A 14,301-nucleotide genomic window follows, 5' to 3' on the forward strand; every position below is an offset into this window, starting at 1 on the left:
AATTCAATAGAATACCTAGGAGTATGGAAAAGAACAGCCACTTCTACATAACAGGGTTTGGGGGAAGCAATTTCTAATTTAAACTTGAAAGGACATTAAAGTCTTTAATTTGTAGCTGTTTTGTGGAAAAGGGCATTGTGGGCATATAAGTGGTGCTGAGGTTGGTTATGGTTTCCCTCTAAAGGTTCATGTGCTAGAAACTTGGTCCCAAAGTAATGGCACTGAGATGGTAGAATCTTTAAGATGTATGGTCTAGGAGACAGTCAAATTATGGGCACTAAACTCAGAAAATCAGTGCCAATTTTACAGTAGTATGTTAGGCCCCTTACTCATTCAGTATGTCCCTTTTCTGTCTCTCTGACATGCTGTGACATAGCAAGAGGCCCTTGCTATAACACTAGCAAGAATGTATCCTCCAGCCACTAAAATCAGGAGCCAAGTAAGTTTCTTTAGAAGCCTGACACTTTCCCATACAGTTCTATATAACATTCCTGATTCTCCTCAACAGAAACATCTCGTAACATCTAAAGTCAATTTTACTTTTTCATAGTATATATTACCATCTAATCCAACTTAATTCTCCAGCTGTATCTATAGATCAAAATGTGAAATCTGTAAGAACAAGGCATAGTGTCCTCACTGTTCATGGTAGCCAATGCTCACATGTGTCAGTTAAATTGAAAATAACAAAACCCTGTGCCTCAAAATCAATCTCATTTCAGGTTCCTTACACTCACATGTAGCTAGTAGATATTTAAAAAAACCAAATAAACAGAGAACAAATACACATAACAGAAAGTTCTACTGTACAGCACTGGTCAGGATCACCCACTGGTCGGTACACAGTAAGGGCCCTTGTAGAATGAACAGGAAAATGGATTCAAATGGTAACTAGGAATAATACAACTTGGCTAGTTTCATACGAGAATTTGATTAAGACAGTATCAAGGCCAGATTGTAAATTCAAAACATTTGCATCAAGTAATGGGAATCCATTAAGTTTCTGAGTAAGAGAGAGACCAATGTAAGGTGATGTTTAATACAAAACAAAGGTTATATTCCAGAGTATGGCTCAAAGGCTGACACTATTTCACTGAGGTCCACTGGACTTTCGATTCAGTCATCTTTTCATCTGTCTGCTCCTCTCAATTTTGTTACATAAGCTTTAAAAAAAAAAAGCTCTAATTTTTTCCTTGTCCCATATCAGGGACACAGATCACAAATATTTAGTTCTTCTGTCACTGTGTTGTTGCTTAATGAATCACGATGTGAGATAGCTAGCAAGCCCACTTCCTTGATGAGCCTTTCTGACCCTCTTCTATGTTGACAGTTTGGCTCTGAACCAAATTTTCAACAGCTAAGCAACTTGTCTGTTTCACCTATAGTGCCAAGGTGTCAGGAGAGCTGAATTTCTCAACCATGGCAATCCTAACTTTCTGTGCCAGATACTTCTTTTGTTCGGTAAATGGGGTTATACTGAACAGCTGTATGCTGACCTCTACCCACAAGATGCTAATAGAACCTTTTTCACTCCCGCTCTCAACTGTGAGGACAAAAGAATCTTCAGGTAAGTGTAAGATGTCCCTGTAAGGGCAAAATAGAGCCCATCTGAGAGCCACTGCCTTGGCATAGATCTCAAGAGTTGTAAAACATGATTCTTTACACAGTAAAGTAAGCTTGTGAAACATTCTGTTCTTGAGAGACTTTCGGTGTAAGTAAAGGGACTTAATTTCTGCAGAGAAAAAGGCATCTGAATACTGTTTAATTATAGGGGTGGGAGGAGTGTCTAGAAGAAGATAGAAAGGGAAAAATGTTCTCAGAATGGCATATTCTTGCTACAGGCTTTCTGGAGAACATGTTGTTTAGAAAAAAAAAACTCTAGGCATATACAATTTAATTACAACATAAAGCTTCAAATTTTGTATTATGGCCAAAAGGATTAAATATTTTAAAGAATGGAAAATAATGTAGGCTTCCAAATTCTTATTAAACATAATTTATAATTAAATTAGCCTATAACTTGAACTCTTTAACAGAAATCAGACAGATATTTAAAAAGCTGATCAGGTATTATGCATGGCAACACATGCCTTTCATGACAGTACTCAGGAGGCTGAGGCAGGAGGATCAAGTCCAAGATCAGCCTGGGCTATTTACCCAAAACCTTGTCTCAAAAAACAAAGCCAGAAACTTATCACCCATTGCAGATGCATATTAACTATTAGATTATTAGGCTTATTGTTTTGGAATATGGTCTTAATTAAAATTTACTCAACCCAAACACAAATATAAATGCACAACCACGTTAAGGTTTTATTAATGACAAATCTGTGGACGGAAAACCTGCTAACTACCACCTGATACTTGTCTAAAGGAAGAGTTTTACCAGATCAAAGGATGGTCATTAATTAGTATGACGATCACAAACTAAAAAGAATACTAATGGCATGTGAAATAGCACAAATTTATAATACCTATTATATAATATAAGATTCCTCACCCCTAAGATCAAAGAAGTGACTGGGGAGTCATTTTGTCTTGATTATTAATATCTGAAGATTTTTAGAGCAGTCTTAGGTTTGGCTGTGTACCAATTTGTAGGTCATGGAAACAGGTGTCCACACGTTTATTTCTTTCTCCTTTCCTTACAACCCCCTAAACAAATTTAAATTAAACAACAAAAATAACAAATATGGTCACTGAATTTTTGTCAGAAGAAAAATAATCGTCTGAAAACTCCACAGTTTATTATACACTGTCAATTCTCAAGCAAAACAAGCCCAACCCCAAACCCACAAAGTAAAAATAAACAAAAAGGTAGTTATTGTAACATATGCAAAAATAAAATAGAAGCAATCTGGAAGTAGAACATGGGATGGAGTTAATGATTATACAAACACTAATGGAATAGAAATACTTTATATAGTGGGTAATGAACAGAACATCAAGTTTTCTATCTTAAAAACAAATAGAAAACCACCAAGAAGTCTTAATTTTGGGCAGAATTATAATTTTTATTTACATTTTCATGTAACTATATTTCTAAGTTTAATAATTTTTCATAATAGATATGCTTAATAAATGAATAAATCATGTGTACATTATTGGTCCTGGAATTATGAGTTACATGATTACATGTCCGAATTTGTGTATATAAACATCCAGAATTTCAATAGAGATGTGACAGAAAAAAGGAGTCCTAAAGAATTGTAGAGTATATCTGGAAAGAAATCAAAGCATTCTGTATTGACACATGCTACTCTGAAACATACTGCCATTTTTTAAAAAAACTACTAGAACTGATTTAACCTCAGCATTTAAAGATGATTTTACACTATCTTGGCTGATATTAGCTTAATTTAAAATTTAGTATGGATCATTCACCTTTCCAAAAATACACATGAATAGATTTTTCCTCATTAAATTATAGGTTAACAGGAGTGTACAAAGAAGAGTTTTTCATGTGCAATTATTAGTTGTGTTCTCTGCCAACAAACTTTCCAGAAAGGAGAAAGAAGTGAACGTGTGGGCACACGTTTCCATGACGTAATGCTACAAAGTCTTTCATCAAGAGTTCATAATGGAAACACTCCACAATCCTGGTATACATGATAGTTGCCTCTGACTCACCAACAACTCACTCTGTAGAGACTCACTTTAAGCAGTAGCTTCTAACAACGGCAATTTCCACTAATTGACAAGATATTGCCAGCGTACAGCTAAGACTCCCATTGTCTCTCATAGTGAATGTGCGCGCTGTTAACCTAATCCCTCCGGTAACTGGTCAGATCATCTCAAATTCTCAAGGACACCACCTCACCACCCCATCTCTCCTTTCTATAAACACACAGATAGACAGATAAATAAGTAAAACAAATGACTTCTAGTGTTACGAGGAAACTGCCTTTCGTTTTCTGAGGAGTGCAATAACCAGGGGTCACTTTTCTAAGGAAGCTGTCGCTCAGGAGACTGGGGAGGGAGGGCAGAATGCAGAGCTCTAGCAGACTTCCTAGCCCAGGATAATCCCAGATCACCCTTGGGTGGCTGATCTCTCTTCCCTCGGACTCCAAGCCGAGGTGGCCCCCCTTTGCGCTTTTCTGCAGCCCCACGCAGAGGCCCTAGGGTCAGGGACATCTGCGGCAAGCAGAGTTGGCAAGCCCCTGCCCTCCTCGTCTGGGTTGAAGACGCTGCACCTGTCACGGGGGGGGGGCGTCCCGGACCCCACCCCAGGAAAGGGGGCGTGCGGCACTTACGGCGTGCACCTGTCGCTGTACTCGTTGGCGATGGTCTCGATGCCGCCGCTCCTAGCCACAGCGATGTAGCAGTTGAGGAAGCCGAGGTCAATGCCCACCACCGACATCCCGCCTACCGCTCCGGGTCGGGGGACAGCGTCCCGCTGCGGGTCCCCACTGCGGGCGCTGCGACTCCTGCGAGAAGCAAAGGAGAGGACCCACTCTCTGTCAGAAAATCTAGGACAGGGCGTCGGAATTGCGGAGGTGGAGCCGCTCGCCTGCGCCGCGCCGCCTCCGCCCGGCCCGCCGCTTAGTCTCCACTGCGGTTCGCCGCCCCCAACCGGCAGTTACTGCGGTCTGCGCCTGCGCGCTCGGCCCCGGGAGGCGCGAGCCACCGGTCGGCTGAGGCTCGGCGGCCTCGCCCTCGGCCGCTCCCGTCAGCGCTCGGCAACGGCTCGCTGCGGAGTGGCAGGTTCGAGAAAGAGCTGGAAAGATGGGGGCGGGAGGGAAGCCGCAGGGCAGGGCGGGGCGGCGGTCGCGAGGCGCGAGGGGAGGTGAGGCTGTCTCCGAGCAACGCTGAGGCAGCCGTGGCCTGCGGACGCTCTCCTAAGCGCCGCCCTGTCAGCGCCGCCACCCTCCTCGGAGTCGCTCTCCTTAGCACCGCTCGTCCCGGCCGCCCGCCCGCATCCTCCCACGGTCCCTGGTCCGGGAGGAGAGCCTTGGCCTGGGAGCTCACCGCCGGCCTCGCCGCCCCGAGGGGCCCCCCGCTTGTGGCTAGTGCTGAGGCTCCTCCTGCAACCCCTCTGTGAGGTGGTGCCCATTGTGCGGTGCCCGCGCTGTCCCCTTCTCAGAGCCACCCCGCTGCTGCCCGGTCCCAACCTGTCACTTTCCGGTGCTTTCCCCATGAAAACTGGTTTTCTAGGCCCTGACCTGCTTGCCCACGGAATTTCAGAAAAGAAGCCTGCCAGGGGCGGCGTGCTGCCTTTGTGCACTTGAAGAAGTTTTAGCTTATACTTACGAAGTCTGGCGGTCCCGCTCCTTTCCATGCACATCCCAGTGCGAATTCGGCTCTTCCTTATCCATCCCCTTTGTCCCCCGTTCGTTAGGGTCTTCATGTATCTCCTGGCTTTTACCTAGTTCTTCGTGTATCTGCTGGCCCTTCTTACCTAGTTCTTCATTTATATGCTGACCCTTCTTGTTCAATTCTTCATGTATATGCTGACCCTTATCTGGTTCTTCATGTATCTGCTGATCCTTTTCATCCAATTCCTTGTGTTCTATCTCGTCCAAGTTTTTGTGTGCTTCCTTTTCCACCCTGGAACTAGACACGAAATTTTTATCCGCATGTTCAGTACTCTCATAGTCCGTATTTGTGCCCCTTTTTAAGTTACTCAGACGTTTCACTATTAACACTGCGGTCAGGGCAGCAGCAGCAAGTGTGGCAATAGCTCCCGCTGTTGCTATAATGAATACAAAATACATTTCAGGAACTATACCAAGTCACCTGGGATGACACTATTGCTTCAACTCTAGTGTCTCTAAAGAATCTTTCTTGGTTTCAGAGTCTGCAGGGGGCATGCTTTGTCCCACTCAACTCTTTCTTAGGAGACCACCCACCTTGGCTTCCCAGCAGGCTGTGCGCAAACAGAGCAGGGATTGGATGCTTCTGGCCAGTCAGAACTCTGGGTCTCAGTGGCTTCCACAACTTAGTTGCCTCATTCAGCCATCATCCTAAGGAGTGGCTAGATTTGTTCCTGGATATCTTGAAGCGCTCCTAGGCCACAAATTTCATTTTATTTATCTATGATGTTTTTGGAACCTCAGGTGTAAGTTTTTTTTCCTATTTTAAAAATAACCTTTAACATATTAAGTAAAAAGAAGGAATCGGTGACAGTAACAAGAGAGTTCTCATTCTTTACAGCTATCAGGAGGAGATGAGTACTTAGTAGTTAAAACGGGACGACTTTTTCGGAGTTACATGGATTCAGGTAGTAATCCCAGGTGTACATAATTTTTACTGCCTCTAGGACCTTTGGCGATTACTTTCCCAGCTTGGGCTCAGTGTCTCTTAAGATTACTCACTGAACTGTTTTTCAGGCTAAATGTAAACACAGCATTTATGCTTGGCACCAAAAGGTCAATGTAATTATGCTTAACTGTTATTGGAATTTATGGTCATTTATAATGATCCTATGTCCAGGAACTTTGCTGTGTTCTGTTGCAGGTTCTGGTCCTTTGAGTTCCTTGGACAGTCTTGGTTTCAAAAATATAGTCTGTGATGGACTTCATTTTGTCCTTTTGTTATTGTTTTCTCTAATGATGGCTAAGGTCACCAATAAAATGTAGAATATAAAGAATAGTAGTGAGCATACTTGTCTCTAACAGAAAATACTGTGTTTATAAGAAATTTAAAAACTAACATTGCTAGTTTGCTAAGAATTTTTCTTCTCTTTATGCTGAAACTTAGCAAATACTAATCATTGTTGAATAAAATGACACCCCTATTCTCAATCTGTTACTCGGTGAAAACTATGAACAAGCTCTTTAACATCCTCCTATTCCTGGGATAGATCCTCATCCAAAGGTGATTAATTGTTTTCAGATAGACCAGTTTGGCTTGTGCTTATGTAGAACATTTGCATCGATTTCACAACTGAAACTATGTTGCTTCCTTTACTCATCTTAGTCGTCATTGTCGTTGTCCTCGTCCTCGTCCTCCTCTTCCTCCTCCTCCTCCTCCTCCTCCTTCTCCTTCTTCTTGCTTTCTTAGTTTTTTTAAATTGATGACCAAAACAAGTTACAGAAGACTTTATTTGGAATGTAACAATTTCAGAGCATTAGTGTTCATGGCCATAATGTTGGTAAGCATGGCACCAGGCAGGCAGGCATGGCACTGGAGCAGTGGCCAAAAGCTTACATCTTGATCCATAAGAGGGAGGTTCAGAAAGCTAAATGGAAATGGTTTAGGCTTTTGAAACCTCAAAGCGCAGCACCAGTGACACATCTTCTCCAACAAGGCCCATAATCCTTTTCAGATAATCCCAACAACTGGAGACCATCTTCAAATATATGAGCCTGTGGTGGTGTTCTCATTCAAACTACCTTACACAAGCTTTGTAGAATTAGAAGGGGGATTCCTCTTTTCTCTGACAAAGATTTATGACCACTGGTTACATTATTTTAATAGCTATAGTTTATTCATGTCCTGTACTACTTTTTTAGACAACAGTCATTTTTCTTTTTTCTTTTTGAAATTTTATTTTTTATTAGATATATTTCTTTATTTACATTTCAAATGTTATTCCCTTTCTTGATGTCCTGTCCATAAGCCCCCAACCCCTCCCCCTCCCCCATATGGGTGTTCCCCCAATCCACCCCCTTACTCTCCACCCAACATTCCCCTGCACTGGGGGTCCAATCTTGGTAGGACCAAGGGCTTCCCCTTCCACTGGTGCCCCAACAAGGCTACATATGCAGTTGGAGCCATGGGTCAGTCCATGTATAGTCTTTGGGTAGTGGTTTAATCCCTGGAAGCTCTGGTTGTTGTCATTGTTGTTCTTATGGGGTTGCAAGCCCCTTCAGCTCTTTCAGTCCTTCCTCTAAGTCCCTGCCAGGGGGTCCTGTTCTCGGTTCAGTGGTTTGCTGCTAGCATTCACCTCTGTATTTGACATGCTTTAGATGTGTGTCTCAGGAGAGATCTATATCCGGTCCCTTTCAGCATGCAGTTTTTAGCTTCATCAATCTTCTTTAGTTTTGGTGGCTGTATATATATGGACTGCGAACCCCTATGGGGTAAGCTCTGAATGACCATTCCTTCTGTCTCTCCTCCAAACTTTACCTCCATATCCCCTCTTATGGATGTTTTTGTTACCCTTTTCAAGAAAGAGTGAAGCATCCACACTTTGGTTATCCTCCTTCTTGAGCTTCAGGTGGTCTGTGGATTGCATCTTGGGTAATTCGAGCTTTTGGGCTAATATGCCCTTATCAATGAGTGCATACCAAGTATGTTTTTCTGTGATTGGGTTAACTCACTCAGGATGATATTTTTTAGTTCATTCTATTTGCCTATGAATTTCATGAAGTCATTGGTTTTGATAGCTGAGTAGTATTTCATTGTGTAAATGTACTACATTTTCTGTATCCATTCCTCTGTTGAAGGGCATCTGGATTCTTTCCAGCTTCTGGCTATTATAAATAAGGCTGCTATGAACATAGTGGAGCATGTGTCTTTGCTGTATGTTGGAGCATCTTTTGAGTATATGCCCAGGAGAAGTATAGATGGATCCTCAGGTAGTGCAATGTCCAATTTTCTAAGGAACCTCCAGACTGATTTCCAGAGTGGCTGTACCAGTTTGCAATCCCACCAACAATGGAGGAGTGTCCCTCTTTCTCCACATCCTCGCCAGCATCTGTTGTCACCTGAGTTTTTTATCTTAGCCATTCTGACTGGTGTGAGGTGGAATCTCAGGGTCATTTTGATTTGCATTTCCCTGATGACTAAGGATGTTGAACATTTCTCAGCCATTCGATAATCCTCAGCTGAGAATTCTTTGTGTAGCTCTGTACCCCATTTTAAAGAGTTTTTTGGCTCTCTGGAGTCTAACTTCTTGAGGTTTTTTTTGTATATTTTGCATATTAGCCCTGTATCAGATGTAGGATTGATAAAGATCTTTGCCTAATCTTTTGGTTGCCATTTTGACCTAATGTCAGTGTCCTTTGCCTTACAGAAGCTTTGCAATTTTATGAGGTCCCATTTGTCTATTCTTGATCTTAGAGCATAGGCCATTGGTGTTTTGTTCAGGAAAATTTTACCAATGCCCATGTATTCAAAGCTCTTCCCTACTTTTTCTTCTATTAGTTTGAGTATATCTGGTTTTATGTGGATGTCTTCGATTCACTTGGACTTATACTTTGTACAGGTCGATAAGAACAGATCGATCTGCATTCTTCTACATGCTGACCTCCAGTTGAACCAGCACCATTTATTGAAAATGCTATCTTTTACTATACATGGACTGACCCTGGACTCTGACCTCATAGGTAGCAATGAATATCCTAGTAAGATCACCAGTGGAAGGGGAAGCCCTTGGTCCTGCTAAGACTGAACCCCCAGTGAACGTGATTGTTGGGGGGAGGGCAGCAATGGGGGGAGGGTAAGAAGGGGAACACCCATAAAGAAGGGGAGGGGGAGGGATTAGGGGGATGTTTACCTGGAAACCGGGAAAGGGACTAACATTCGAAATGTAAATAAGAAATACTCAAGTTAATAAAAAAAAAATAAAAAAAAAGAAAAGAAAATGCTATCTTTTTTCCACTGGACGATTTTAGCTCCTATGTCAAAGATCAAGTGACCATAGGTGTGTGGGTTCATTTCTGGGTTTTCAATTCTACTCCACTGATCTACCTGCCTGTATGTGTGTGTACCAATACCATACAGTTTTTATTACCATTGCTCTGTAATACTGCTCGAGGTCAGGGGTGGTGATTTCCCAGACCTTTTTTTATTGTTGAGGATAGTCTTTGCTATCCTGGGTTTTTGTTATTCCAAATGAATTTGCAAATTGCTCTTTCTTACTCTATGAAGAATTGAGTTGGAATCTTGATGGGGATTGCATTGAATCTGTAGTTTGCTTTTGGCAAAATGGCCATTTTTACTATATTAATCCTGTCAATCCACGAGTATGGGAGGTCTTTCCATCTTCTGAGATCTTCTTCAATTTCTTTCTTCAGAGTCTTGAAGTTCTTATTGTACAAATCTTTTACTTGCTTGGTTAAAGTCACACCGAGGTACTTTATATTATTTGGGACTAACTATTGTGAAGGGTGTCATTTCCCTAATTTCTTTCTCAACTTGTTTATCCTTTGAGTAGAGGAAGGCTACTAATTTGTTTGAGTTAATTTTATACCAAGCCACTTTACTGAAGTTGTTTGTCAGACTTAGTATTTCTCTGGTAGAACTTTTGGGGTCACTTAAATATACTATCATATCACCTGTAAATAGTGATATTTTGACTTCTTCCTTTCCAATCTGTATCACTTTGACCTCCTTTCGTTTTCTGATTGCTCTGGCTAGGACTTCGAGTACTGTATTGAATAAGTACGGAGAGAGTGGGCAGCCTTGTCTAATCCCTGACTTTAGTGGAATTGCTTCAAGTTTCTCTCCATTTAGTTTGATGTTGGCTACTGGTTTGCTGTATATGGCTTTTACTATGTTTAGGTTTGGGCCTTGAATTCCTGATCTGTCCAGCACTGTTATCATGAAGGGGTGTTGAATTTTGTCAAATGCTTTCTTAGCATCTAATGAAATGATCATGTGGTTTTTTTCCTTTTAGTTTGTTTATATAGTGGATTATGTTGATGGATTTCCCTATTTTGAACCATCCCTGCATCCCTGGGATGAAGCCTACTTGATCATGATGGATGATCATTTTGACGTGTTCTTGGATTTGGTTTGCAAGAGTTTTATTGAGTATTTTTGCTTCAATATTCGTAATGGAAATTGGTGAAGTTCTCTTTCATTGTTGGGTCTTTGTGTGGTATAAGTGTAATTGTGGCTTCATAGAAGGAATTCGGTAGCACTCCATCTGTTTTTATTTTGTGGAATAGTTTTGTGGAAGGTCTGATATAATTCTGAACTAAACCCATCTAGTCCTGGGCTCTTTTTGTTGGGAGACTTTTAATAACTGCTTCTATTTTTTTAAGGGGATATGGGGTTGTTTAGGCAGTTTATCTGATCCTGATTTAACTTTGGTATCTGGTATTTGTCTAGAAAGTTGTCCATTTCCTCCAGATTTTCAAGTTTTGTTGAATATAGGCTTTTTAATAGGATCTGATGGTTTTCTGAATTTCCTCAGATTCTGTTGTTATATCTCCCTTTTTATTACTGACTTTGTTAATTTGGATACACTCTCTGTCCCCTCTGCTTAGGCTGGCCAAGGGTTTATCTATCTTGTTGATTTTCTCAAAGAACCAGCTCCTGGTTTTGTTGATTCTTTTTATAGTCCTTTTTGTTTCTCCTTGGTTGATTACAGCACTGTGTTTGATTATTTCCTGCCTTCTACTCCTCTTGGGTGTATTTGCTTCTTTTTGTTCTATAGGTTTTAAGTGTGCTGTTCAGCTGCTGATGTATGCTCTTACCTGTTTCTTTTTTGGAGGCACTCAGAGCTATGAGTTTTCCTCTTAGCACAGCTTTCATTGTGTCCCATAAGTTTGGGTATGTAGTGCCTTCATTTTCATTAAGTTCTAAGAAGTCTTTAACTTCTTTTCTTTCTTTCTTTCTTTCTTTCTTTCTTTCTTTCTTTCTTTCTTTCTTTCTTTCTTTCTTTCTTTCTTTTTTTTTTTGGAGCTGGGGACCGTATCCAGGGCCTTGCACTTGCTAGGCAAGCGTTCTACCATTGAGCTAAATCCCCAACCCCAATTTCTTTATTTCTTCCTTGACCAAGTTATCCTTCGGTAGAGTGTTGGTCATCTTCCATGTTCATGTTGGCTTTCTGTCATTTTTCTTGTTATTGAAGGCCAGCCTTAGTCTGTGGTAATCTGATAGGATGCATGGGATGATTTCTATCTTACTGTATCTGTTGAGTCCTTTTTTGTGACCTAATATATGGTCAATTTTGGAGAAGGTACCATGAGGTGCTGAGAAGAAGGTACATCCTTTTGTTTTAGGATGAAATGTTCTATAAATATCTGTTAAGTCCATAACTTCTGTTAGTTTCTCTATGCCTTTAATTTCTGTGTCTGTGATCTGTCCATTGATGAGAGTGGGGTGATGAAATCTCCTACTATTATTGTTTGAGGTGCAATGGGTGCTTCAAACTTCAGTAAGGTTTCTTTTATGAATGTAGGTGCCCTTGCATTTGGAGCACAGATATTTAGGATTGAGAGTTCATCTTGGTGGATTTTTCCTTTGATGAATATGAAGTGTCTTTCCTTATCTTTTTTGATGACGTTTGGTTGAAAATCGATTTCATTCGATATTAGAATGGCTTCTCCAGCTTGCTTCTTCTGACCATTTGCTTGGAAAGTTGTTTTCCCAGCCTTTCACTCTGAGGTAGTGTCTGTCTTTGTCTCCGAGGTGTGTTTCCTGTAGGCAGCAAAATGCTGGGTCCTCTTTACATATCCAGTTTGTTAATCTATGTCTTTTTATTGGGGAATTGAGTCCATTCATGTTGAGAGATATTAAGGAATAGTGATTGTTGCTTCCTGTTATTTTCATATTTAGGGGTGGAATTATGTTTGTGTGTCTTCTTTTGGTTTCGTTGCAAGAAGATTACTTTCTTGCTTTTTCTAGGGTGTAGTTTCCTTCCTTGTGTTTGAGTTTTCCATCTCTTATCCTTTGTAGGGATGGAAGCACTACAAAAGGCAGCTTATTAATCTATGCATCTATGCAAGTTGTGAAGAAATTTGAAGGAACTGTTTTGAGAGTCTGAACTGCACCTATATGTATATATTGTTAGCAATAAAGCATGAGCAGAGAATGCAAAAAGAAGATATTGTGACAATTTGGTTTTGTCATGGAATATCTTGGTTTCTCCATCTATGGTAATTGAGAGTTTTGCTGGATACAGTAACCTGGGCTGGCATTTGTGTTCTCTTAGGGTCTGTATGACATCTGCCCAGGATCTTCTGGCTTTTCATAGTCTCTGTTGAGAAGTCTGATGTAATTCCAATAGGTCTCCTTTTATAGGTTACTTGTCTTTTTTCCTGTACTGCTTTTAATATTCTTTCTTTGTTTTGTGCATTTGTTGTTTTGACTGTTATGTGATGGGAGGAATTTCTCTTCTGGTCCAATCTATTTGGAGTTCTGTAGGCTTCTTGTATATTTATGGGCATCTCTTTCTTTAGCTTAGGGAAATTTTCTTCTGTAATTTTGCTGAAGATATTACTGGACCTTTGAGTTGGGAGTCTTCACTCTCTTCTTTAGGTTTGATCTTCTTTATCCTTAGGTTTGAGCTTCTCATTGTGCCCTGGATTTCCTGGATGTTTTGGGCTAGGAGCTTTTTGTGTTTTACATTATCTTTGACAGTTGTGTTGACATTTTCTATGATACCTTCTGCCCTTGAGATTCTCTCTTCTATCTCTTGTAGTTTGTTGGTGATGCTTGCATCTATGACTCCTGATCTCCTTCCTAGGTTTTCTATTTCCAGGGTTGTCTCCTGTTCTGCTTTCTTTATTATTTCTATTTTCATTTTTAAATCCTGGACAGTTTTGTTCAATTCCTTCCCCTATTTGTTTGTTTTTCCTGTAATTCTTTAAGGGATTTTTGTGTTTCCTTTTTAAGGGCTTCAGCTTGTTTACTTGTGTTGTCTTTAAGGGGGTTATTTATGTCCTTCTTAAAGCCCCCTATCATCATCATAAGATGTGATTTTTAAATCCAAATTTTGCTTTTCCAGTGTGTTTGGGTATCCAGTATTTGCTTTGGTGTAAGAACCAGGCTCTGATGATGTCAAATAGTCTTGGTTTCTCTTGCTTAGGTTCCTGTGCTTGTCTCTTGCCATCAGGTTTTCTCTGATGTTGGCTTGTCTTCTCTCTCTGACAGTGGCTTGGCTTGACCTTCCTGTAGGCCTGTGTGTCAGTACTCCTAGACCTTTTTCTTTTAGCTGAGTCTGGGAACAGAGAGCTGCTCCTGTGTTTGTGTGACCTGATGCCTCCAGGTGGTTTGTTTGGTTCTTAAGAGTTGGTCTTACCCCTTTCTCAGGTGTAGGTGCTCCTAGCGACTGGCTTTCAGCTCTCTGTGTAGGCAGCAACCTGAAGGGTCCTGCCCCTGATTGCTCCTAGGTTCCTATACCCACAGGGCACAGAGGGCACTAGGTGCTTTCCTTTGGGTCAGGAATGTGGGCAGAAAGTTGTTGTCTCCTCCGAGTTCTCAGGATTGTCCACAGTTCTGAGGGTCCAGCTCTCCTCCCCACAGGATTTGGGTCAATTTTTTTTAATTACTGAAAATAATGAAAGGAGAATTGGAGAAATTACTCAGTAGTTAAGAGTAATTGCTGCTTTTGCAGATGATCAATGTTGGGTTCCCAGCACTCACATCAACTTGCTCATAACCAACTGTAATTCTAGTTCCAGA

The 14,301-nt window shown here is 41.1% G+C and overlaps 1 protein-coding gene across 1 annotated transcript in view; it reads right to left on the minus strand.

Moving 5' to 3' along the window:
- Hspa4l (heat shock protein family A (Hsp70) member 4 like) overlaps positions 1-4,561 on the minus strand; it is a 52,678-nt gene extending 48,117 nt beyond the window's left edge. Inside the window, 1 exon segment of the mRNA XM_032896978.1 lies at positions 4,254-4,561. Within this exon segment, the coding sequence (XP_032752869.1) occupies positions 4,254-4,360 (107 nt within the window). The 5' untranslated portion in view covers positions 4,361-4,561.
- Positions 4,562-14,301: the final 9,740 nt, after the last annotated feature.

This window comes from Rattus rattus, chromosome 3 (assembly GCF_011064425.1).
Source record: "Rattus rattus isolate New Zealand chromosome 3, Rrattus_CSIRO_v1, whole genome shotgun sequence".
Classification (NCBI taxonomy): Eukaryota; Metazoa; Chordata; class Mammalia; order Rodentia; family Muridae; genus Rattus; species Rattus rattus.